General features: G+C 36.8%; 1 protein-coding gene across 1 annotated transcript in view; it reads left to right on the plus strand.

The window, feature by feature from the left end:
* Positions 1–27,542, plus strand: part of SEMA3A (semaphorin 3A) — a 165,050-nt gene that overhangs the window by 119,239 nt on the left and 18,269 nt on the right. Inside the window, exons 7-13 of the mRNA XM_014310026.2 lie at positions 8,092–8,234; positions 9,348–9,462; positions 9,560–9,629; positions 10,678–10,822; positions 16,679–16,898; positions 21,576–21,667; positions 24,391–24,432. Coding sequence (XP_014165501.1) covers positions 8,092–8,234; positions 9,348–9,462; positions 9,560–9,629; positions 10,678–10,822; positions 16,679–16,898; positions 21,576–21,667; positions 24,391–24,432 — 827 coding nt within the window. The remainder of the gene's footprint in view (positions 1–8,091; positions 8,235–9,347; positions 9,463–9,559; positions 9,630–10,677; positions 10,823–16,678; positions 16,899–21,575; positions 21,668–24,390; positions 24,433–27,542) is intronic.

Consider the following 27,542-nt stretch of genomic DNA (forward strand, 5'->3'; position numbering starts at 1 on the left):
ACACTCAGCCAGGTATTTGCCTCCTGCAAAGTGCTGTGTCAGGAGTTTGGCTGCAGCATGTTCCCTCAGCCTTCAGGACACCTTCTTGTGCCCTTAATTTCCAGGTGGCAAAGAGGAAGAATATTCCACCAAGACATAAACACACATCTCTCAGCATTCAGAAAGGCCTGAGAAAATCACAGTAATGGAGAGGAACAGGTTTTGGTTTCTGACTTCTAGGATCAGCTGCCATAAACTGCTTCAGAATCTCCAGGGACTTGTGCTCCACCTGTGAATCCTCAGAGCTTACAAAAGGCAGGCCTGTAGCATGGCTCTATATGCCAAAAGTCTGTAACACCCCAAATCAGAAACATCTTTTGTCTTCAGTGCCTCCACGCTCCGCTTCCTCCCCTAATACACCACGTCTTAGCATAAAGACTCTGGTATTTAGTTCTTGTCACTCATCCAGAGCTCTAAAGATGTAGGTTACACGGTTAAGGCACAGGCTTTCTAGTGTTTTTATTTCCAAACATCAATGTCAAAAACTTCAGATAAATGACTGAGAGAAGAAGAAACAGGCTCTTAGCTGGAACTCTCATTACCTTTAAGAAATACAGAAAATTGAGATTAAAGTATTCCTAAATGGAGACAGTGTGCTGCAAGCCTCACTTTCTGTTCTGTGATGGACACTAGTTTTCTCAGTTGCCCAGTTATTCTCTCTGAGGGACAAGTAAATAAGTTTAAAATTAATTGTGTTGATAGATATACAACAACCTTAAAACACTGTCAGTAATGGAAAAGAGGTGTTAATTTTGCTTGTTGTTCTGTAAGGAGATAATAATCATCTCTTTTAAATTAAATAGGGTGGATAGATCATAAGCATTGTTTTGTGAGAAATCTAATTTATGTTGAGCATTAAGCTACAATTTTACTGAACTTTTATATTCACTTTTCTTCACCATATAATTAGTCTTTAACAAGGAATCAAAACTATTGTTGTCTCTTTAGAACAAAGGCTTCAGAAACTGATAATTGCATCAGAGATCAACATTTTCTCCCTTCAGTTTCCTGTGGGAGCCAAAATGTTATTCCCAAGATATGTTCATGCTGAATTATGCCTCTAAGGCAGAGGAGATGAGGGATTTTGGGGTGGTGGCATTGTCTTGGCAGGTACTCAGGGACTCATTTACAATACTCCAGAGGTGCTGAGCACCCCAAACTGAGGTTGTGCTCCCCTTACCCTGCATCACTGCCAGCCCCCAGGAGGGCTCAGTCCCCAGTCTGGCCTTGCCAAGTTTTCACTTCTGCTGGCTCCCCCCAGCATGGAGCATGAATGCTTTAGGATGTTGCGACACACTTTCCCTTTCTTGCTTTTTGCCTCAACTACAGATCAGTAATTCCTTGAAAAACCCTATCATTTAAATTCACTTTTATTGTCTCTCACAATGAGAATGGCACATGGATGACACAGTCAAGCCACTGTAAAAGCCACAAAGGCTAGACTCCTGTTGCTGTATGGGTAAGTGTACCTTTGAGATGCTGAAGAATTTGCATGTGTAAAAGTATGGTGTGTCTTTTTTAATTCATGTCTTTTGAGTGTTACATTGCCGCTGCACCCGTGTATTGAAATGACAGAAGAGTGATATGTTGTTGCTACTTTTAATACCTTTCATCCTTGAAAGTCTGTAATCCCTTTGTGTCACACAAGTCACTACTGAAGCATAGCAGTTGGAATCTGCAGGGGAAGGGTTTGTTGGTTCGAGGTTGTTTCTTGTTTTTTTTTTTTAATTATGAAAAGAGTTTGGAATAATTATTTTTTTTAAAGTACACGATTGAAATTAAAAGAAACTTTAGTTAAACCTTACACTTATTAGTGTATTTTATAATTTGTCACACAAAAATTGCCTTTACTCATCTTTGAAAAATTGATAAAAAATATGCTATCACTTCTAAGAAAGAGAAATAGCTGACATAGCTAAGCTTACATTACTCTAAGATCATCTTGACTCAAAGATAAGCCATTTGATGATTATCATCAGCCTTTAAAACTCTTTCTGATGGGAATTTCCATTGCAAAATCAGTGAGGGACCATAGGGCTTCTTACCTTGTAATAGCTGCTGACAGCTTGATCATGCATGCCACACATCCTCCTGACTTTGTAAACAGCATCTTTAAATGACATCTCTACTCTGTGGTCTGTCCTTTCTATGTTAGCATCTGACGATAAGTTACCACAAAACCCTCATATTAGCTCCATAATAGCACAAGTTATCCCTTGTGCAAACAGCGTTCCCACTTTGAGGATGTGGTCTGATGTGGCCATCCATGTTAGTGAGGAGCTTCACTGGAAGCAGTGAATCCATGAGAGCTCTGCAGCATTTGCCTGAGTCCACAGCAGCAAGAGGAATGTGAAAGTTGAGGAATTTAAATGAAGGGACTTTGAAAGAACACTACTAAAAGCTTTGGTGTTTTGTAAACTACATTCGAGTGTGTAAAACCACAAACCATCTTAGCTCTCTCATCACCACATATTAACAGCTTTGTCCTCTGGTGACCTTGCTGAGGCAGAAGCTCTGCTCTGCACATTTGTGACTGGAGCTGCAGCTCTCTTCTCTGTGGGTAGTGGGGCTTCACAGAGAGAGCAAGTCCAGATTTTGTGAGGACAGTGTTTGGTTCTCTGTGCTGGGTCCCAGCGGACGGGTGCTGTATGTGGTTATGAAGCCTTGAGTAGCTGTCTATTTTTGTTGTTGTTAAATTTTTAATTTCATCTTCTCTAGCCTTCCTCTCCTTAGGGTCCCAGTCACCCTCCAGTACTTTTCATTAAATTATAGCAATTGCAGTTTTACTGAGCATAAAATTTCCCTAGTTTCCTAGAATTTTCTTGCTGTGAACTGATAAATTAGTCATTTTGACTGTAAATATACACTAATAGGGGCATCCAGTTCAAACTCTTTACAAAGCATTTCCTAAGAGAACTGCCCTTTGGTTCTTGTCAAGTGATGAAAAGATGACCCCAGCTTCTGTTCCTTCAGCTTACTCAATCTTGACAGCTAAAGGTAATTTCTGTGCCTTCAAGTTTATAGATCTTCATTAAAATGCTAATACAATTCACTTAGAAAGCCAATTTCTGACTTTTATTGTTTCCTGCTCTTGGGTGCATGTGTGTATTTGTGTGGTTATTGTTGCTAAAGAGTAACATTTGTTAAAGAACCAGTGCAGATCGATTTACCTTCGCTTTTCCTCAACCTGAAATGCTGAGACAGGCAAAACATGTTTCCATTACTTAAATAAGCAAACAATGGCAAATAAATCATAAAGGCAGCTGGACCAAGGTGTCGTTTTCATAAAGAGCCAGATTTCTCAGGAAGGACAGTTTAATGGGCTGCTGCCAGAGAAATGTCTGCTGAGCTGGTAATTGCAGGAGGGCACACAAAGGTGTCATGTGGGATCTGAGGAGTAGCACCACAGGCAAGACAACTGGAAAAAGGAGACTGAAAAAGGTGTGGACTTTAATAATTTGCTTCTTAAAGGCTGATTGTTTTAAATAAAAATCTAAGTTTTTATTTTTAGCTTGTTCACTTTGGCTGCAAGATCAGAGAAGTGTTTTTAGCTGTAATTTTATTTTGATCGTGTTTGTGCTGTGGCTTTGTTTCTCCTTTGATCATGCTAAAACACGTTTCAGAAATGTTTGTTTGATGTATGCTGTTTTTTAAAGCAGTCTTCTACATTGTCTGCCTGTGTTTTTTAAAAGCAATGAATCATTGCAAAATATTTGCTGTCAAAATTATTTCTTAAATCCATTTTCCCAAAACAAGCTTTCTGGACTTCTAACCAATGGGAGACCGCTTTCAAACAAGAAAGTGTTGAATTGTTGTTGCAGCATTTCTGAGGGCTAAGTGGATTGGAGGCAGTTTTAGGGTTGCAGAATACTCCATAATTCATACTCAGAAATTTGAAGTCATTCCGCCTACCCCCAATAGCTGCAGTGCACTGACTTTTACTATTATTACTGGTGGGTTTGGAATCAAAGTCCTACTTCCCATTCAGTAAAACTTGCTTAAAGTTCATTCCAGCATTTCTTTTGTGGCTGTGTTGTGTTGCATGTATGAAATAGGTCAACCCTGACTGAATTATTTTAAACTTCCCATGGGGACCCCTTGATACCAAATGTGTTTAAATTTGCAGGGTAGGGCAGGGCAGTCTCGATACTTGAACATACACATTCATGGATGACATTCTTTCTTCTGCTGCATGGGTGAGCAATTAGGAGAGTCAAGGAGAAGTCCCTTATTCCCTCAGCTGTGGATATCTCCCTTCCAACCCTCAAAGAGGGGCAGTAAAAAAGTGCTGTGCAGTCCGTGGAGAGGGCTGTGTTGCGTGACTGCTGGCCATCTGGCTGATTGATTCATCAAGACCCTCGGCAGCCAGTAGTGAGCATGGTCTGAAGCCCTGGGGTTGAATGCAAGTGTGCATCAAGCCTCAGGCAAGTCAGACAGCCCCTGTGCTAGTGCAACAATAAAGAACACACTACAGATCACTGGTTCTTAGCTTTATAACCCATGAAATTATCAAGCACTTTTCTCTCCCTCTCCCCACACATGGTATCATGATGTTTCTGTAAGCACTACATTCATTCTAAACAGAAATTAATCTATTTCTATATGCAACAGAACACATGTAGCCTGCTCTTCATTTATTTGGTTCACTGCATAGACATAAATCTGTTAGATGGAAGAGGGAGAAAAACCCAAGCACCACCAGGTAACAAGAGCAAGGGCCCTATAACATGAAGAACCACTCTTTTATTGACTAAAACATATCGATTTACCTAGATGGAAAAAAATCCAAGGTGTGCTCAGTAAGAAATGATGTTCAAGAAAAACTGTTCCATGGTGTACAATGGATGTGTTTCTAATATGAGGTTGTGTGACTACTTCATTTGCAGGGATGTAGTTAGGATTATTAATCACTCATTGAAAATCTGAATCCATCTCTGATGAGCACTGGTAAGAAGTGTATGCAAAGCACACTCACTTGTGCTCTAACTGTGGCATTAGATTTATCTGCCTGCCTCACGACCCTCTTCTCTGCTGGCGCTCTGACAGAATCATTTAAAATACATATTTTCAATTTATTCAACTATTTTTCTATCATTGTTGTGTTAGTGCTTTAATACTAAACTGTCTTGCTATTTCTGGTTCACTTGCAAAATTATGAGAGGGAAAGAAAAGAATAATAATATGCTAACCGAGGGCAAGTTTACATAACCAGTGCTATATCAGCAATATTTTTGACTCAAAATGGGGCTCCCCACAGTATCTTCATAGGCCAATGTAAAGTTAGATTTTTGACACCTGATAATATAGTGATTTATTTTAGAACTTGATCTCTTGTGATTTATAAAACCCATTGTGCTAGAAACAAATCATTCAACCATTTGGGAATGTGTTTAGGTTTTGGTTGAATATTTTTTTACCCTTTTTCATTAAGCCCTTAAGGATGTAAAAACAACATATTCAGAAAAGAGGTTCTCCAGATCCAGTAGCCAAGAACAGTGTCTTCCAATGGGTATCCTCTTTCTCTGATAGATCCTTCCCCAGTCTGCAGTGCAGAAATTTTCAAGCTGTAGCCCTTATTTCTTGAGATTCAAGTTGCATGCAAAGCCCTAGTATATCACATAAAAAATAGTTGAGATATTTTTTATCTTGGGTCTCGTGTCAGTGTAACTTGAAAGCTATTAAATGCATGCTAGAAAGAAAGGAAGGACATTTAATAGCTTGCATTACTAGGGTTTGGGGTGGAGAGCTTAAGATCTCAGATTTTTCATGTTCTCAGATGTCTAAAAGAGTTTGTTTTAAGAGACAATGGGTGGTAGACGCAGTTTCACAGAGATCTGTTTTGTGGCCTGTGTTGTTCAACACGTTCATAAATAGCCTGAAATAGAGGTTGAATGAGAGGTTGTTTTTTTTCACATGAACCTAAGTTATTCAGCAGAGTGAGACAAAGGAAGACTGTGAAGGATCACAAAAGGATCTTAATGCAACTGGGTAGCTAAGTAATCAAATGACAAATAAAATTATTTTTGATGAATGATGTAGTGATAAACCATGGGGAAAACCATGAGGAGAGCATGTCTATCTTCGCATATAAAAGAATGGGCTATGGGCAGAGTACCACCAATGAAGAGTGAGGTTCTGGGGATATGGCACATAAATTCCATGACAATTTCAGATTACTGTTTAGGAGCTGTCAAATCCATATTAACTGCTAGAAATTAATAGGGAAAAAAAAAACAAAAAAACTGCAACAGAGAATTCAGCAAAGGGAATTGCTCCAGCCCTTGTTAAAGAGCATAGTTCATCCACATCTTGATTACTGAGCATTTTTCCAATACAGGAATTAAGATGAACCAAATGAAGTTATTGAGATCAATGTTCAAAACAAAAATCAGAAGTAAATTTTAGTTCATTACATTATGTAGGTGAGGAACAAATTCCAAAAGGACGTGCTGAATTCTGGAAATGTGCATGGGCTCAAGAAGAAACTGGACAGATAACTGGATTAGAAGTCTTTTGAGAGTTAACTAAGGACACAGAAGCAGCAAAGCTCAGGGAATCAGCTACACTGAAAACAGTTGAAGGAAGGGACTTTCTTCTTGGGGAGTATTATTTGTAATCACCATATTCTTTCTTGTCTCAAATAATTACTTCTGGACAATCTTGGTGGTTGTGTATTGATCTAAGTAAACTTTGGTCTGAGCCAGTAAGGTCATCCTTCTGTACTTATATATAAATATATACACATAGGCACCTACACACAGAAATACATGAGAATATATACATATATATACACACAGAGTACATGATAATACACACAAAATTATGCTGTATATACTCATATAATATAAATATCTAAACTTCTAAACTTCTGTGTGCATAACTTGTCAATGTGTCTTAAAAACACTGCCATCCTTAATAAGGCAATGGGTTGCACAGGCCAGCTAGAGCAACCTGGCAAAACATAGCAAAGTTCATTATTTCCATGACTATCTGGCAATAAATATACACTGAAAAGATGTTAATACAGACACTAAAATAGCTTACAATTTCACATAGGAACAGGACTCTGAGTAGTTAAATATAGTTCTTCTACAGTTAATTATCCCAGCAGGATGTAGAATGGTTATAAAACAGATTGGTAAATCTGTTGGATATGCCTTCTTTTTCCAAATATAGTGAAAGATACCAGCTGAAGTATCTCTGTAAAATACAGAGATGAGCCAGATGCACCGCTGGTATGAATTTATTGATATGAATTCTATAAAATTCTCTCTGCCAAAACTTCTTTACAGTATTTTTTATGTAGCTCATCAGTATGTCCACGTTATATGTATTTTCACTTGTTGATGTATCTTTTTTGCCACCCAATAAAGTTGTCACTCTAATCGTTAAGAAATAAAGTTTATGTATGTAAAAATAATACTTTACAAAAATGGCAAGACAAGGTATTTCAACAACTTGAGTAGAAATTCTAAAATATATTTCTCTTTTGAAAAGAAGACAAAAATTTAGGAATTTGGGGTATCATGTGAAGGTAATAGCAGTCAAAATGTGGTTTTCAACTTAACTTTTTTTAACAGTAATGCACAAACAATTTTCTAGGTGTATTTTTTTTTAATTGCTAAAATGAGAATTTTACATTTGTCTCCATAATTCTTTCATTTTAATTGTTACTTATACAGAAAGATTACCTGAAGTCCAGACATCCAAAGAAGAAGAAAAATGTCAGTAATAAATACATGGAATTATGAAACCATGATGTAATGTTATACAAACATTTGTAAAGAGATTTCATAAACATTTAATTGCTCCAATAATAAAGTTAAGATTTGTTCATTAAATACCTGTAGCAAACACCTCTCTGTATTAAAGATAAGAGGAATGTAAATGCCTGTCACACATTAGCAGGTGATGATGTACCTAATATAGAAATATTTACCATGGGATGCAATGACTGGGTCTTGGGAAGAAAAATGACATTTTGTTTATGTTAGGAAGATAAATGATCCAGTTTATGCAGTAGTAATGTACACAATGGCATTGTCTTCTCAGATCCCAGATTTGTCAGTGCTCACCTGATACCAGAGAGTGACAATCCAGAAGATGACAAGATCTACTTCTTCTTCCGTGAAAACGCAATTGATGGAGAGCACACTGGAAAAGCCACTCATGCCAGAATAGGGCAGATCTGCAAGGTCAGATGATGAATTCTTGGTGTGATACTGAATGCACTTGCAAGCAATTTTAGAAACTGAGTTTTCTCGCCTGTGAACTATTCAGTATTAACATTGGAATTGACTCTTGGGTCATCCCAAGACAAAAATTGTGTGGGGATGACATACAGAAATCAATACCATTCAATTCTTTTTTTGGGAGGAAACTTCACAAACTATGATGTTTGGTTTAAAAAGTTGTAGGTATCTTCTGAGGCTTAGAAAGTGTCTGCAAAAGAAAGTCTTTTACAGGAAATGTGATACTTCCAGGTAGGACAAAACATTTGAAGACTTTGCTTTTTAAGTGTTAATACCTTTCCATTCCCACATTAGTGAAAACCTTTAAAACAGAGGCAAAGGAAGATACAGCAAAATCGTTGTTTAAGGTTAGCTGTAGAAATGGGCAGCCATTCCAAAGACCCCTAGTGACTGCAAGATGAATCATTTGTCCACACTGATAAATGTCCAGATGGTTTTCTGACAGACTTCCAAAAACATTTCTGCTAATGACATTATATTAAAGATGTTGTAGTTTTGGCAACTGTGGTGTTTACAGTAAAATTTTCTGTTAATCCATAAGCACAACTTCAATTTACCTCCTTGAATTCAGAAGTTCCTACTTTTAAACCAGTTATCCCACAAGTATGACGTCCTCACGGCCCTTGATCCCACTGTTCTGGCATTTTTGTCTACTTTGTTCCATTGCAAGTTTCAGTTCTACTTTATTGCTACCCAGTTAAGCATAACAAACATCCTCAGCTTTTCCAGGACATGGTAGACTGGGAGCTTTGGAGCAAGATATTCTGCCAATTTCTTTTTTCCTGGTGTTGAATATGTATAAAGTTATATAAAGAGATTTGAGGGTTTCTGTTTTTAAATTACGGACTAGTATGAAACATGACACAATCAATGTAAAATAAAAATAATTCCAATTTTGTGTCTTTGCAACATAATGTTGCTTTTGTACGTAGAGGGTGAATTCTTCTCTCTTGTTTTCCTAAATGTCATCTTATTTACTATATTTTATCTGTACTCTGTTGATACTTGAAACAAAGACTGTTGCTAAATATTAATGCAAAAAACTTCTGTTATCAGAATGACTTTGGTGGACACAGGAGCCTTGTTAACAAATGGACAACTTTCCTCAAAGCACGTCTGATTTGTTCTGTGCCAGGACCCAATGGCATTGACACACACTTTGATGAACTACGTAAGTGGCAGAAATGGCTGGAATATAGAAATGTCTTCAGGTATTACCTGCATGAATTTAACCTGATTTTCTTTTCTTTTTCTTGTTGTCGCTACAGAGGATGTGTTCCTAATGAACTCAAAAGACCCTAAAAATCCAATAGTCTATGGAGTGTTTACAACTTCCAGGTACAGAGCATATCATTTTCTTACGTGGAAACTTGGGTGGCTGCTTGTTTTAGAGAGGTCTCTTTGTTAAAAGTGTTTTTAAAAAACACAAAATTTTCTTAACCTTTGAACTGAGAAGTCAATGTCAGTAAGAAGTAATGAATTAGGTTTCTTTCTTATGAGCGATGTACATCATCACCCTGAAGCTAGCAAACACAAAGACTATCAGTTTCTCAGGCTGTTCTTGCCATTGAATTGGCTTTTTATAGCAGGGATCAGCAGCCCTTTCCACACAGATTTGGAAAATGAATGCAAGCATAAATAAACTTGTTTGGGGGCAGTGTAAAATAGGAAAGCTGTGGAGTGAGAAATTGGCCAGTCAAGGAGATATTAATAAAAAATATTGCTGAAATCTGGAAAGTCAAATGATCTCTCAAAAGTTCTGTTATTGAATCACATATAACTGTGACTTGAATGTTTTTGTTACATTGTGCTTTCACCAAGAACAAAATATACTTTTAGCTTTGGCCTGAGGAGGGTTTGCAGTACTAGTTGTATTGCCACATTTATCTGTGAAAAAAAAAAAAGTTTTAGTTTCCAAACAGAAAGAATGTTTCTAGTGATACCAGGCATAGAAGAGGGAGATTTACAAGTCCTTACTGTCTTCTGTAAAAAATTTCAGGGTAAGAAACAACACTGAAGTTTGTGTTTGTGCTGCCCAAATGATGGAAGAGACTGTAAAAAAAATAGAAAAATGTAGAGTGTAGGAAAAAATTGAATAGTTCTCTAGGGAAAGCCTTACTGAAATTTACTCATATTTGGGCTTTGGCCTTCTGGGGACAAGATGTTTTAAATAGTGAAATAGCAGCCATCTGCTAAGGAAAATGTCTGGGAGATCATATCAGTTTTGCTGAACTTTCACAGGAGGTGAGTGAGGATTGCTCTGAGAGCATGTCGGAGGTTTGATAATCATCACATGCAATAAATTAGAAATCATCAAGCTGCTAGTCCCATAGCTCTAGCACTTGATTAAAGAAACTGATTTGATTTCTTTTCCCCTCATTTTCAGTAATATCTTCAAGGGATCAGCAGTGTGTATGTACAGCATGACTGATGTCAGGAGGGTGTTTCTTGGTCCCTACGCCCACCGAGATGGCCCCAACTACCAGTGGGTTCCCTACCAAGGGCGAGTGCCGTACCCACGGCCAGGAACTGTGAGTACCCCAAGACATCTGAACTGGGAAAACTGTGGAAAACATTTTCACACGTGACATGGTCCTTGAGCTGAGATCCAGGAAAGAAACTGACACAAATAACAAAATAGATAGAGTGGCAGAAGGGAAAGCTAACAGTTCCTCCAGGTCCAGAATGTACTGATTTTCTTGTAACATATGAAACTGCAGTAACAACTTCCCTTGGATTTTAATTTTGGCATTCATGTTAACAACTTCAAAAGAAGTTTTGGTAATGGCTGGAGAATTTTACTGAAAGTCAAGTGTTTCATAAATTATATTGCATTATCCTTTCCTTGGAATTAGGTTTTTTCCCCAAGTATTGGCTGACTGAGCCATTCTTCATAAAAATGAATGGAAAACAGAGGATTTGCCTTGCTGTTAGGAACTTTCATTCAACATTAAATCTAGGACAGTAAAACAGATATTTCTGCAACAGATGACAGAGTGACTACCATAGTTTCTAACTTCCACTGGGAATTTTAAAAAATATCTGGTTTTACCTGATTCTCTGTTTCTGGTTTATAAATGAGTCAAATATCAATCCATATAAGACATCATTATTTCAACTGATATCATCATGTTCTAGAAAAATTGCCTCTGAAATTTCTAGTAGTCTAAAAAGATGGGACATTTATGAAACAAGCAATAATTGTATACATTGGGCTTGCTTCTTAGCTTGTGTTAATCAGCTTGGCCCATTTTTGTTGAGAACTGTCATTGCAGAAGATTACATATATATCTACACTTGTATACATAAAAATGTATATGTGTAAATAATACATATGTCTACAAGATTCTTCTTAAATATAAGGCACCAAAGAAATAATTTTGAAGGTTAGGAAATAACCTTCCAAAAGGAATAACTTTGCTTTCATCATATTTTCTACTTTTCTCTGGTATGTTGGAAATTGTCTTTTCAAATCTGATCTTTCAACTGATATATATGCTCATCAGGAAGTAATGAAAATTACTTCCTAAGTAAAAGAAAACAGTGGCTCCCTGACAGCTGGATTCCTCAGCACTCCTCACTCCTTTGCTGTGACTAAAGGAATTTCTAATTTTTTCCAGAGTTAAAATACGAGCTCTGCAGCATAAAAGAGGTTTCATTTCTCATCTGATGGTGAAGCTTTTTTTCCCAATTATTACAGTTAATTCGTTATGTCAGGGAGTTGGAACTTTTTTTAAAGTTCTATTGTGTTGCAACTCTAGAAAATGTGAATGAGTAGATATTTTTGGTATTTCTTGTGTAGCTCTTCTCACCTTTTCAGTTTAACAGACTTAATGCTCATTATTCTGTTCCTTTATACTCCTCTTTGATTGCAGTTTCAATTAACCTTCCTGAACAAAACCAGATACTAGATATTATGTAGAACTATGGAGAAAGGAGAATGTTGCATGTTTTTATTACAGAAGTAGACTGAGATAAAGAACTGACTGCTGCACACAGACTGTTGCATTCATTCCTCTGCAGAGATCAGATGTAGCTCTGTTGAGATTCTAAATACACAACTCAAATATTTTCTCTTGATACTGACAGTTCTGTGTCCTGAGACACAGTTCTGGCCTCAGTTCTGCCTGGGGGTTACTCCACAACTTCTCTGAGGGTCTTGATCTGAGTTGCATATGAAAAAATAATAACTTGGTCAACTTCCCCAGAATAAGCAGAAAAACAAGGGCCAGGACCCAGCCCTTAAGTGGCAAAGTGAGCTAAGACACCAGAGCCTTTGTCAAAGTAAGGAAATGCAGTTAGGTTACAGATACTTCTGTTTCTGGCTACCCTATCCGAATGGAGTTTACCTTTATGATTTCATTGTAAAATGCTTTTATTAAGATTCACAAAAGTGCAAAGATGTTCAGATTCCACCATAAGCTGTTTTCTTGCCTAAAATCAAATGTAATCCCAAATTTTACAGGTCTGCTTAGCCCCACAGATGTAGTGAAGGAGGCCATGCCACTGTAAATGTTGTTAGAGTGGCTGAGACCAGCAGTTTGTCCAAGCACAATGCCAGGACTCTAATCCTGGGTTCTGCCACTTATAAAAAAAAGAGGCGTGCCCTCACAGTTGCTAAAATCATTTTGTTGTATTAATAGAATAAAAACTGAATTTTAAAATGAGGTGCACTTCTGGCTGGAAAGAAGCTTTTTGTTTATAAAGTGATGAGGTTGTGTGTGTTTTCAATGATTTGAAGATCTGTTGAGAATAGAGAAGAAAAAGATTTTTGAAGTTCCTCAGATGTCAGACCTTTGGACTCCTTTTCCAAGAAATGCAGAAAGGGATGGGAGGAAAAAATCTGGTGTTAGAGTAATTCATTTCCAGATTGCACTGCAGTTAAACAGTGCTGAATTATCTCAGGAATTTAATAGGTGAGGTGCCAGTAAACTTCTTGAGCATCTGGTGATTTGCCCAGTATGAGTAAAAGAAAAGGAAAGTAAATGGTTTTTGAAAAACCAGAAAGCTTGGTAAACAATTCTGCATCAACTTCACGTGCAACAAAGAAATTGCAAGATTTTTCCTGTAAGATCTACAGGACTTGGTTTTTGTTCTCTCTTTTTTTTTGTGTTTTTTTTTTTTGTTTTGTTTTGTTTTTGGTTTTTTTTTGTTTGTTTGTTTTTTTGTTTGGTTTTTTTGTTTTTGTTTTTGTTTTTTTTTGTTTTTTTTTTTTTGTTTGTTTTTTGTTTTTTGTTTTTTGTTTTTTGTTTTTTGTTTTTTTATTAAGTATCTGGGAGAGGCAGGAGGACTTTTGTGTATACCTCATCTTAACTCAGGTAGCTCATCCTGAATTCCTATCTGACTTTCTGTGAATTCAGCTACAGAGCTCAGGTTTTCTCTGCTTCATGGTGCCAAGAGTTATGACCAAAGAGCTTTTTCTTCCTACCAAAATGTAGATACTGATTTGTTCTGTTGGATTCCTTACTGGGCCTAGTCCTGGTAATGCACTTTAAACTTCACATGTAAAGACACAGGGTTACAGTAATTTTTTTATTCTCAGAAAAGCAGGGGATCCAAGGAGTAATAGGAGTCTCAGAATTGAGAGTCTTATTCAAACACACAGAATTACGACGCTAATTCTAGTTTTATGAATTTTCTGTGCAAAGTATATCTTAGTCCATAGAATGATAGAATATCCTGAGCTGGAAGGGAACCACAAGGGTCACTGAGTCCAACTTCTGGCTCTGAACAGAGCAGCCCCAAGAGTTACACCCTGTGCCTGAGAACATTGTCCAAATGCTTCCTGAGCTCTGGCACTCTTGGTGCTGTGACCATTTCCCTGGGGAGATTGTTTCATATTGCTGCAAGTAAAATCCTTTGGTAGAAAATGAGCTGGAAAGTAAATATTCAAGCAGTTGAAACACAGCTGAAATTAATTTGCCTAAAATTGAAATGAATGTTCATTTAGTATTTTTTACAGTGTTTGCCCAGCTGCAATTAACAATACTTAGTTCTTGTGTAGTGATTTTTATGCATAGAGTACTTTACAGCTATTATCTAATTAATTGTTATCTAATTAGTCCAAGTAATTAGTATTGAACTGTAGCTAGAATATTAATTGAGATGCAAAGCAAACTTAAAATTTACGTGTAACATTTGAAACACTATTTTTGAGACAGAGAATGGTTTGGCCAATAATCCTGAAAAGTCCATCTGATTTTCTCTTCATAATATTTTTGTATAAAAGAGCAACAACATATAATAATAAGAAAAAGGTTGAAAAATCTTGAAAAAATAAAATGGATAGCTAATTTGCTTTCTGCTTTCTCTGCTCCGTATGTCTTAATCATATATTCTTCTTCTCTCCTCTCTTACCTTCCATCCAAACAGAATTTGCTTACTAACAAATATGGAATTTGCTTACTAACAAATATGCCCACAAGGAACAATTTACACTTTATATGTCCATGCTGGAAGTGTCCCTTTGCTGAGTACAGCAACTACTCTTTTTGACATTGATTTTTAAATTTCATTTCTGTTGAATTATTAATAATTTGGATCAAGGTGATAGCAAAGACAATCGATTTTTTTCTGTTGAGCATCCTGCAAGGTCTGGATTCTTGCTTAATAAGATCTTGTCCGCTAGGTTTTTAATTTAATTGGAAGTTATTTTATACCTGGATATAAAGGGCCGATTATCTCGGGCATTTTAACACCAGTTGTTTATATTTGAAGGTCAAATACTGGAAAATAATTAATTTCAGCTGGGATTCAGTGTTTTATATGTCTTCAAGAGTTATCTGAACAGATCTGCAGTTGGGGTCACCAAGATCTTTGACAAGTATCTTTGGCCTGGTGTCATTGTGGCTCGTTTCCTTCACCCATTCAACAGTACTAATGTACTGCTGATGCTTATGTCAATGTTACAGGTTCATTAAATACTTACCAATTCTACAGAAGAGATGAGGGCAAGTGGTGTTGATTAGCCACAGAGTGTCCTGATGTGGGATATGTTATAGCTGAAAGTGGAGGAATACTTTTGTGGCTACCGAGACCATGGTCTTACCTCTCCTTTCTTTTCCAGCCTCTTGTTTCTGCTTACAGTGGGAGAACATAAGCTAAAAGTAAGAAGTAGAGCCCTGTGGTTCTCACAGATGAGAGGCAAAGCTGTCTGGCCCACCTCTGGGTATATACAGGGGAAAGGTGACTTTCTTCTGTCTTACATCATGGGACCAGATTCATCCCAATGGGACACCAGCTGTTCCTGCACCAGCTGTGCAGGACAGTCAGGAGTTACTGCAGTTCCTCTCACCTAAGAGTTCATGTGTACAGTATAATGAGTAACACTCAGAGAAGGCTTTCTTTAGAATCAGAGGGGAGAAAAAAAAGATACATTTAAGACATGACTCACTAGATTTGATTTAGTGTAACAGGATCCACATTATCAGGACTACATGGAGGACACAGAGTTGTTGAGACAAGCAGGGGTTTGAAAAGTCAGTAGAACAGGGCATTGTCCCAGGATTTAAGGATTTGGTTCCTCACATAGCAATTTGGATTTCCAGTGAATTTCTGAAGACAATACTTTGAAACAAAGATGATGGCTTGACAGATGAGTAATGAGATGATTGACTCTCACAATTAAGAGATAAATATTATGTATATATGTGACGAGAAATTTTATAGACTTACAGTTATGTTTTACCCCCACCTTGCATTGTTATCAGTGGGTGGCTTGGGTTCAGGACATTTGGGAGGGTTGGCTTGTTACTATGGCAACATCTGACCTCCAATCAAGATTTAAGGAAGTAAACTCCACCACTGGAGAGTAAAGAAGGATGGACAGAACTTTTGGAGGGGCTAAAGGGTTAAAAGGTCAACATCCACTGTGTGGATAAGCACATGGTGGCAAAGATCCTCTGCCCCCAGAGCCGTAATATTTTCTCTATTCAGTCTTCTGTTGTATTTTTGATAAGGTTTTAATAAACCTTTCAAATTTTTTGGAAGTGAATATAATTTCTCACAATAGCATAATTAATTAATTTTGTGTATACATAATCAAATTGAATTGCTTGCCTTGTATTAAATGTTAAATTAAATAAATATTTAGATATTTCAGGATTTCTACCTTCTGACAATTAAAGACTAATACTAATCACAACTGGACTTAAAAGCCTTTTGCACTGAAAAGGAATAAGAAAAGTGTTGTGTGAGGATCATTTGCATACTGTTAACCATATTGGTTTAAATCCAAAATAAATTAAAAAATAGAGACTATGAGTGACAGAATTAACTTTCACTGTCTGCCACAAAACACTTAGATTCCCTGACATATTTAATTACAGACTGTCCTAGATGGGATGATAAATAATAAAATGTAAAACATTTCTTTTTTTTTTTCCTAGTGTCCCAGTAAAACATTTGGAGGTTTTGATTCCACCAAGGACCTTCCTGATGAAGTTATCACATTTGCCAGAAGCCATCCTGCCATGTACAACCCAGTATTCCCCATCAACAACCGTCCCATCATGATCAAAACAGACGTGGATTACCAGTTCACACAGATCGTGGTAGATCGGGTAGATGCAGAAGATGGACAGTATGATGTGATGTTCATTGGCACAGGTGAGAGGTCTTGCATCTACACTGCAATGCTCCTCCAGGATTGATGGAAACCTAGAGCAGATAAAAATTCATACTCTGGAAGACAGAACATTGACTGAAGAACAGTGTAAACATGTGAAAATTTGGGGCAGGACTCAAAACTATGCACATGGGGAGGTCTTTGTTACAAACATCCAATGTTACAGGTTCAGGCCACAGCCTGCACAGCTTAATTCTTTAGGAGCTTTGCCATCTGGATTAAGATCAAACCACCCTCTTTCCAACTACTGCTATTAGGGATTTTTATTAGAAATGTCTTGCCTTATTAATTATAATTTAGTATTAAAATGAGGGGTTTGAGGTACCCATTTTGAAGTGCAGCATAAAAAGTATTAACGTGAATGAGGCAAATATCCAGGTATGGTAAAAGTCCTTTGTGCCTTTCAGGTATTTCAAGTATTGCCTTAAGATGCTCAGCCCTTCAACCAAGAGGTTGCATCATTTTACTTAAGATGAAGATATCTGGCACAAGTGTAGTGTTTTCAGAAGAGCTGGTATTCAAAAAAAAAGATGATGTCCTTTCCAAAGAATTTTCAGAATCATACAGCTTAGGCGTCTTAGAGAAGTGTAAATATGGACTCAGAAAAGACATTTTTTCTAGAAAGGTAATAATTAGAAAGAGTCCCTACTGCTTCTTTTCGGTGTTGGACCAAAAAAATACTTCTGTGTCTGTCTTATAACAGTCCAACTTTTTACATACTTTAAATGCAGTACTGGTACTCTAAACCTGGGTTCAGATTTCCAAAGCAATAAATGTAAGAACTCTTTCATGTTGATGCCTGAAATGTATTATGAGTAAACTGAGAGCTGGTGAAGCTTTGTGTACCAAACACAGTGCAAGCATAACAATTCAGAACATTAACTGCAAAAAACACAGCTCCGCAGGAAGGGTTAAAGCACTTCAAAGCTGTAAACTGAGTTATTAGATACCAGTGCTACAGTATGTTCTTGCATAAAACACTGACAAGTATTTTCATATAATTTTACACTACATATATATTTTCCATCACACATTAGAGACTTCAGTGTCATCCACAATTCACAGAGTTTGGTGCCTTTCAACAAGTCCTCTATGACCTGATTTGGCCCTCAAAAAATAAATTAGTCACATATATGGTATGATGCTGAGCAAACATAAGGAACTTATTAAGTATATTTCTTGAGAAAAAGAGGTGGCATTTAACTCTCCAACTCTTGGCCTGTGGGCTAAGAAAGATGCATTGGTTTCTGCAAGGGAAAGCAAAAAGTTCTTCCAGAAATTCACTGTACTTTCCTCAAGACTGCTGTTAGAGTAAGATGGAAAGTAAGACAGAAGTTTCTATCTGTTTCAGGCAGTGCAGGAAGATTTGCTTGAAACTGAGCTACAGCTTCTAGGTAGTTATCATTGCATACACTGGTTATTTAGTTATTATGTCTGGAAGTTCTTAGGTAAATCAGTCAGGCAAGATCTCCCTCAAAAAGAACCTAAATGATAATTTTTACCTCTGAGTTTAGGATTTTCGTAAACCACTAATATTCAGGTGTGGAGTAAATGCTCAGGATTCCATCCAATGCTGGTGATAGCCCTGCCCACAGACTATAAGAAAAGTGTTGAAACATTATTACTTGCACTTGCCAAAAGATATTTCAGCACTAAAATCCCGTCTTTCTAAGTGCAGAGTGTCTTTATTTTTTGAAATACTACTTTTGCCTGTAGAAACCATTTTTCTTCCAGCAGGAGGTCATACCCTCCTGGGACAAGAACAGGCATTACAACACCCATGCCTGGAGCTGGAGCACAGAAGCTGCTTCATGTTCCTCTGAGCTCACTGTCCTTATTGTGGTTTTCAGAATCAGGAAAAGGTGTCTTTCACATGGAGGGGGGAAGGCAAAGAGGCAGCACTGAGGCTCTGCCTACCTTCTGCCAAAGAGCTGCCCTGAGCCAGCTGCTCAGAGTCAGAGGAATCACAAGCAGATACACAATCAGCATGAATTACTTCTTCCCAAGCAAAGAACTAACTGGGAAGCAGATTAGGGACTCTGGTCACAGTCCATTTTCCCACTTGGTGATCTGAACCTATGACAAAGCCAGAATTGTGCTCCCGGGGGTGTGACTGGGTTTTTCTCTGCAGGTCTGTCCCATCAGATTAGATAATATTTCTCTGTATTTTCCCATTGCTGTTAGAGCAATCTACAGTATTCCCATGTGCTGCTGAACTGAAGTATGTTAAAGAAATACTTTTTTTTTTCCTTTTCATTGAATAACTGATGATAATTGAACACAACATAATTAATAGCCATCCAGTGTGGTCACATTTTCCGTTCCTGTGGGGAAACCTTGAGCTGAGCAGTTTCTTTCCCACTCTGATTGTACCAGTGTGTTTCACAATGAAAATAAAATCCTATCAGTGTGCTTGAAAGTAATCAGAAAAAACAGGATTTCATGCATATCCTGATGGTCTAATGTTTGGCATCCTTTGGCACAGTTAAAGTGCCTCTGTCAGTAAAGCCAATTAATAACAGTAACCTTATCTTACTAAGCAGAGCCTATTGATCCTAAAGGAGGCGCCTGATTCTGTTTGTGTGAAATTGTTTGAAATACTACTCTAAAACTTGATGTAGAAGTCAGATAAAGCTCCACTTTGGTACCTGTGGCTTGACCAGAGTCTCCACAGTGATTAACTCAGTGTATCTTTGACCTCAGAGGCTTTCTTGAGATCAGGCAATTGTAATTGTTGCAGGAGCCACTTAAAAGTCTGACCTTTTGTTGAAACAACATTATGGGAAACTTGTGTCTGCTCAATGCCCACTCAGTCTGTTTTATGAAAAATCTCCCTTTATTTCTAGGATATGGCATTTAATGGTTTGTGACTGAGGACAGTCCTAGGCCAGCACAGAATAGAGTTGTGACACTTCGCTACACTGTCAGAGTACCCTGTTCTTCACCCCTAAAAATGTATTTTCCTCAAAACCACAGTCATCATATTATCAGGATAATTAAGGAAATTAACTCATCAATTAAATTACAAATACAACTACTGTTAGATTTTCTGTTATTCTGAATTAGAATAGTAGAAATGTGGATTTTTTCTTATTATTTTAAAGTTTATATTGCATGTGTTCTGAAACATTCTCAATATTTCTTGTTCTAAATATAGTCAATCAGTTGCAGTGATCATAATGAAAACCAATACAAACTCACTTATCTAGTATATTTTAGTAGGTTAATTTGAACATTTTTATTTAGATGCCTAAATAAAAAGAAAGATGTGCTTTGCTTTGTTGTTGTTTTAAGAAATAACTAATGCTTTATATTTTTAAAAGAATATATTCATTTGTGGCTAATGAAAGAAAACAGTGATGTACATATTCCAGGGGAAAAGAAATTGCATCTTTCTAAAATTCCAAAAATATGTATCTAGAAACCAACATCTGCTTAAAGGGAAGGAGATGGAAAAAATTAAAAATCTCAGTTCTACAGGATATTCCAGGTTTTCTAGAATACTTAAATACAAAACCATGTAAAGAAGTTAAGTACTAGTATTTTCTTTTTGATTCAATAGCTTTTAAGTCAGTTGCCCTATAAAAACATTTCTAATGCATGTGATTTCTTTGTCTCAGCTTTATGTGCATTTTAGATATAGAAGTAGAGTTGTCATCTTTTTATTCAGAAATTTCAGCAAACACCCACAAACTATATATACTTATAAAATGTATATATATATATATATGCTTTTGTGTAATGGATGGTTAAATTCTTGTTTTAAGAATGTCAACCTTTATAGCTATTTGAGAATTTTATCCACTTAAAATGCCTTGTGTTTTCCTAAACCATTAAAGTAGTGGGATGTGCAACATGAAGAGGAGTCCTTAGGGACATAGTTATTCTACCTGTGATACATTTACATGGCACTACACTTGGCTGGTTAAAAAGAAAAGTCTTATACAGATTGTTTCCATTTCAGAGAGTCTGCAGTGATGTGTGCCAACCCAGAAATAGTTCTTTGTGTTTTTGTTGTTTCCTGAAAATTGTGCTCGTAGAAACAAAGAAATAAATTACAGATGCAGAAGCTGAATAACAGAGATGGTCTTTAGTCTCAACCATGTTCACAAAGCCAAAGGCTGTGGCTCTGGAATTTCCAGTGCTGGCCTTGTTAATTTCAAGACTTGTTGGAAAGCTCAAAAAATGTAATTTGATATAATACTAAAATGCTGGCACACACCTATTTCTAAACCAAAGGCACAAATTGTATGCTTTTCACCCCTCAGTGAAGAACCAGCATCTTACACACAGAGAAATAGAGATGCCTTAAGGGGCTTATACATCTTAGGTACTTTGTTTGACACAGGGAAGATCGCAGGTACTTAAGAGACCTAACAGCTTCATCATTTCAGTCCTGTCTATTCCTTAATAACTGTAATAGTATGTATTTTTTTTTGTTGCATTTTGATAATTCAAATACTTAAATGTTCTACTGAAATTCGTTGTTTTCTGAGGTTATTTTAAATAGCAGTTGTTTTGAATGAGTGCTGAGAGATATGTAGCTTCATAGTCTTTATATGTGAAATAATTATATACTACAAGAAATTCTGGCTGCTACAAAGCAGAAGTATTCATCTTAAGCACCTGAAAACGCTTTTTTTTTCCTTCTTTTCAAGATATTGGAACAGTTCTTAAAGTGGTTTCAATTCCTAAGGAGACTTGGCACGAATTAGAGGAAGTCTTGCTGGAAGAAATGACAGTCTTTAGGGTAAGTGCAGCTAAATTTCAAGTGTCAGGTTGTAGATTTCTCTGTGGACAGCTGCAAGCTCAACTTCTTGCAGTCTAGCCAAGGAATAGCCTGGCATACCCCTCTAATTAGCTTGTCATTTAGAGACCCCAGTCAAAATAAACCTTGAAACTTTCAGTGTGAGCTGGACGTTAATGATAAAAGAAATGGCATTCTGGGCTCTTGTTCCATGGTTTAAAAAGTAAATTAGTATTTCTGAATCTTAGAGCTGTTGCATGCTGGAGTTAAATATCTACCTGTGTGGGTCTGGAAACAATGCCTGTTTTCTCCCACAGTGATATGCAATATGCAAATTTATAATTGCATCAATTCTCAAAACTATTCAGACTATCAGCATATTGTAACTAGGAAGATGCTTTAGGTAAAACAATGATCTGCCCAGATTTCTTATGCTTAATAATCTGAGGAGCAAAGTGTTTCTATTTTCAAAGGTCACTTTGGGGTCTCATTTTCATGGTTTGACACAAGGCACCATAAACACCCCCTAACTCTAATACTTTTTGGTGAAATCAATCTTCTCCATTTTTCCTGTTTGAGCCACTTAAAAAATACAGCATCCCATAGGCAGCCCTGCAAGGCAGGGCTGAATAAACTTTTCAAACACTTCCCAGACAGAACCCAGGGATGTCTCGTGTTTTGTACACAACAAGGAATCATTTACATTCCCCGCGTTATTCCTTCTGTCAGTGCCGTTTTATGGCACCACTTCCCATCTCCAGGCAGCTGGGGGTGATCCCTGACTGGGAGCACAGGCTTGGTGTGACAGTGTGAAGATGCTGCTGGCACGCTCCAGGAGCCTCTTGTGCTGACAGGGACCATGCCCTGGCCCTGCTGCCATGTCCTTATCAAATTCCATTGCCACCCCTTCACCTTTTTTTTTTTCTGAGCAGAGACAATCTTGTCTCTGTCAGCCATCTAGCTGAACAGAGCTTCTTGTGGGCATTACTGCTGTTACTGGTACCAATCTTGCTCAGAAACCTCTGTTCTGAGTGCAAGATACTACTGAAAAACATGTGTCCCTGTTCTTGCAATCCGTGGGGTTTTTTGAGGACAGAAATCTAGGGTGCTTTTTTTTTTCTTTCTTAACATAGAAAGTATGAGAAGAAAACAAGACAAGTTTTTTTTTCCTTTTTATACATGCAAAAGTCATTACATGAACACAGGGCAATTTGGAAATTGTTTGTAATGTAAGAATCTCTTCCCTGAAACAGGTAGAAGTGCCAAGCTAAAGGAGATCAGAAGAATATAAAAGTGAAAGAAGGAAAATAAATTGAATTAATTTTACTTCAGAAAGGTCTTGCAGAAGTAGAACAGTTAATGGCAAATTCAAATTTTAGATTTTTCTTTACATGTGTATTTTTTCATTGCATGAAGGTATTTGGGTGTTCTGATTTACTTGAAAGCTCAACTATCTCTTTAGACATGTATTTAAGCCTTAAAGAGGGCATTAATGTATTTCAGTGGAATTAGCAGAATTTGTGTGTATAATATATTAATCTTTCAGTAGGGAATTTCGAACAGATTTTACAAGTACCTCATTCAAATGTAAGTTTACTTTAGTTGTAAAGAGTATATGTGCATCATGAACAATGCATTTTGATGTTAATCTGCAATGTGCTGAGTACAATGCTTTTCATTTAAAATTCCACAGAGCTGAAAGTCTTTCATATCTGTTACATTGATAACAAATGCCTCTTTAAACCCCATTTGTGCAATATTTCTCTGAACAGCTGAGCAAACAAACTAATGAGTTCAATTTTCATTCAAATGTTACATTTAATTGATGATTTCTAATATAAGGTCTATTAACCCCTCTATAAGGGTGAGTCCATGCTTACCATCCACTGACCCATATGAAATTCTCTCAGGATAAGCGAGTTGAAAACTATACAAGTATAAAAGCTTAATAAACACTTTATTAATGTACACAACCAAAAGTATGATGATCAAAAGTATGATCAATAGCAGATTTCTAGATGGAATAAATTTCATGCAAAATTGAGTTGCGCACTGTCTAATTATGCCGCTTTTAAAATTAAAATCCATCCAAGAACCTGGACCTAGAAGTTGTAACAGTTGATTAAATGATGGATATTCCAGAGTGCAAAGAACCTCTTGCTCATTTTGTTTGCATGTTCTGAAAATGCATGTAACTTCTTTATAAGTGAATAGTGTGGAGCAGTTAAAAAGATTATACTTGGGATTAAAACTTGTTCTTCTAATTCTCCTGTGAATAAAATTTCACAGGAATGGGGTTTTTACCTCGATATACTTAAAATGAGTTGCTTATTTCAGTGTTATTACCTTTAATAAATACTATCTATGAATTTTCATATAGCCATAATTATTTTTATATTACCTGGGAAGTTCTTGAAATGCAATTTTAGTATTAAGTGTTGATAAAAAATTCAAGATGTGGAACTAGTGACAAAGTGATCACAATTAAACTCTCTTCATAATGGAAAATTAAATATCTACAATCAACATAGTAATCCAAGGCACACCCAGATACATACATGCATTCTAATTCCTTTACAGCTAGAAATTATTCCACTGCAAATGACAAGGACTATTGCTAGGGAGTTTCTAGTTTAATTTCAGGGGTTTTACCTTATGCAAATAGTATTGTACCAGAATTTTTATGTTCATAGCTCATTTTAAATTTTAACTCTATTTCTCCCTAGGAGCCCACGGTTATTTCAGCAATGAAGATTTCCACAAAGCAGGTAATATGTGCACAAATGTTAAATACCTTTCAAATATTTATTGGTCTCTGTCATCTAGAGACAGTAACTTGGCAGTCAGCAGAGACATATTAATTGCAGCAGCAGCATCCCATCTCTTTACATAAACAGCAGTAGTTTCTCAGGAAAATGTGGCGTACAATGGGGAAAGGAAAAGCCTAGTTTGTGTTACTTACTGGTAAGGTGGAAACTAAATGCAAACTAACCAGCTGTCTGGTGGATCTCTAGAAAAAAAACATTTAAAAGTCCACATTATAGAATGTTTCCATGACAGAGAGACTGTTCAAAAGAAGTGGCCGAACTTGGTGACTTTCTTTAATGGGACTAGTTCTAGTCACTGTACAGTAGTCTGGTACAAAATGCAGATGGTGGAAGCAAAGGATGGAAATGAGACATCCTCCTGTCTTTCTGTCCTATGTCCATTCCATTGTGTCATTCGGCTTTAACAAAAGATGAACAGATCTGATGCAGTCCAAATTTTCCATGGCCTTCTGGTTCAGTGATGTGGTTAAGATAAAATTTATATTTCCTATTTTCTGTTGAGTACACAAATAGCAAGCTGCCTAGAGAAAAAAATACGTACTATAAAACGAGACCATAACTAAAATGAACGGGACTTCTTGATGGATAGAGGTGAAGTTTTGTCTGACACTGTAAAGGTGATTCCTGCATTTCTAAGCAAATTTGTGAAGCAGTTGATAAATTATGTGGTTGTGCAAAGAACATTGGTTTGCAGTCCAGGAATGAAGTGAGTATTAGGGGCCTATCTTCCAGTTTTGCCTGGAATTAGGTGGATGGATCCCAGCCACTGTCATTTCCTGTCTCAGGAGTCTGAGACATAAAATGTAGTGTCAAATTTAACTTTTTCTTTTTTTTTTTTCTTTTTCATATATGTGCTCTTCTGGAAGCTAATTTGGTAAATATAGGGAACTTCTTTTTTGTTCATGTCATTGTCAGGAAAGAGGAGATTTGGCGTTACTTTTAGGACTAGGTGCACTAAAAATTGTGCACATTATAAGTGAAATTTAGTTAATTCTACCTCACTCTATACATTATTAAACAGAAGTTAAATTCATTCTGTAATGGACAGAGGCCAATATTATATTTGAAATGCTGCATATTTAACTCTGAATTCACTGTCTTTAGGAAAGTTGTCTGAAAGCATTCATGTATTTGACAGAAAATGTTTGGGGGGGACACTGTTCTAACAGTTTACCACCTAAATCAGCAAAAATGGCAGGACAAAGAGAAAGATACTATTGAATACTGGGATATTTAAAAACAGACCTGTCAAGTTGTATATATGTCCACATCATACCAAAATGCTCTGATTTGGATTATTTTTATAAGTACGTTCCCTTAAAGCAGCCAGTCATATTTGAAAATTGACCATGCATTTTCATACAGCTTTTCCTCCAAAGCATCTTTAGTTATTCAGGAGAGATTACAATTTTCCCTGAGTTTTCTGAAAACAAATTTACACTGCTAAAATTGTCTGAAGCTAAAAAAGAGCATAAACCACAAGTTATTCAGGCAGAGTAAAACTCATGAAAAATCAACCAGCCTCAGGCTAAAAATGACAGAATCATGATACACTATGACAAGCTTTTGGCAGTATGTATGAAATAAGTATATGGCAACATGTTTCCATTTTACATTTATGATTTAAAAATACTGTAGTTCTATAACTCAAACACTTTACTCATTGTGTTCTGATAAGCAGGGTGGTTTTCATGTAAACAGCACGATAATTCTATGCATTGTGGAAAGCCAGAGCATGAAATGTAAATAGTAAAACCAGCTTGTTCTATTGAATGCCTTAAAAATAATCACTTCATTTTGTTTTTTCACTAACAAATCTTTCATCCAATTATAAAAACATGGTACAGGGAGTTTCTCCTTATTTCTAAATGTTTTACTACTCTGGTTGTTCAAAGCTACCTCTTTTGCCATCATACCAATATGTTATGTTACAAATTACTCTTTCTAAAGACCAAAATCTACAAATTCTTCAGGAGCAGAACTTAGATTAGGTTTTAAATTATATTAAGCTCTAAAGCTCCTGTCTCTCTCTCTCTCTGAGACTGCCTTTGGCCCTTGAGCAAGAGTGGCTTATGAGTAAATTTAGCTTTTATGTGCAAGACTAATCCTTAATACATTCTTTTTCCACTCTGCTGTCTTTAACTCACAGGAATTGTGTCTATATTTTCTCACTGAAGCTACACATTCCTCCTGATTGTGTTCAGAGCCCTAGGCTTGTGTAACCTTATCACTTAAACAGTTCATGCTTTGTTAGCAATAGACACAAACCTTCAGAGCATCCTTGAGCCACTGCAACCCCCTGCAGCTGCCTCAGCTCACAGCTCTCTGGTACACATGGTACCTCTTGGCTTTGAGCCTGCCAGGTGAAGCTCCATAATTTTTCCCTCACAAACATGGAAGCAGGCCAAAAAGTCCAGCCTGGGTTTCAGTCAAAGGTGACTTTTTGCAGAGCAACCTCTCACCTTTTTCTCAGGGTCAGCTTTGTGATGCTCCTTCAAAAAGCTGTTGGATTTCTGGTGACGTGGGAAAAGGACAAGAAGATTCTTGGCTAAGCAAGTCCTTGTCTGGTGAATTGCTACAAAGAGCTTTGTTTCTCTTGTATAAGATTTTCAAGCAAAGGCAAGGCAGACACCTTCCGAAAAATCTTAGTGACTCCTTTTATAGTACCAAATGCTGAATTTTATTCAGAGATCAACATTTCTGTCCATAGTGAGCATATAGAAAGGACAAGCTCAAAATGGATATATCACTTAAACAGCATGCTGAACTATTCTGCATTACTTCTCAAGACATTCAATTAACCAAATGGTTCTTGAATCTCATGCTCCCTAAAGTTCCTTAAAAATTCTGCTGAAGTTCTTCCTCTTATGCATTACATTTTCCACATTCTGTTATCCCTTTTTCTAACTTTTTCTTAGGAAAGGCTGCTGTTTTGGGCAGCACTGTGGGGCCAACAGAAACCACTGGATTGCTTAAAATATTAGTTTCTTCAGTTTTTCTTGAGTTCTGATACTTGTACAAGAATTTTTAGAGGACAACTTTTTTCATTT

The sequence above is a fragment of the Geospiza fortis genome, unplaced genomic scaffold (genome assembly GCF_000277835.1).
Source record: "Geospiza fortis unplaced genomic scaffold, GeoFor_1.0 scaffold732, whole genome shotgun sequence".
Classification (NCBI taxonomy): domain Eukaryota; kingdom Metazoa; phylum Chordata; class Aves; order Passeriformes; family Thraupidae; genus Geospiza; species Geospiza fortis.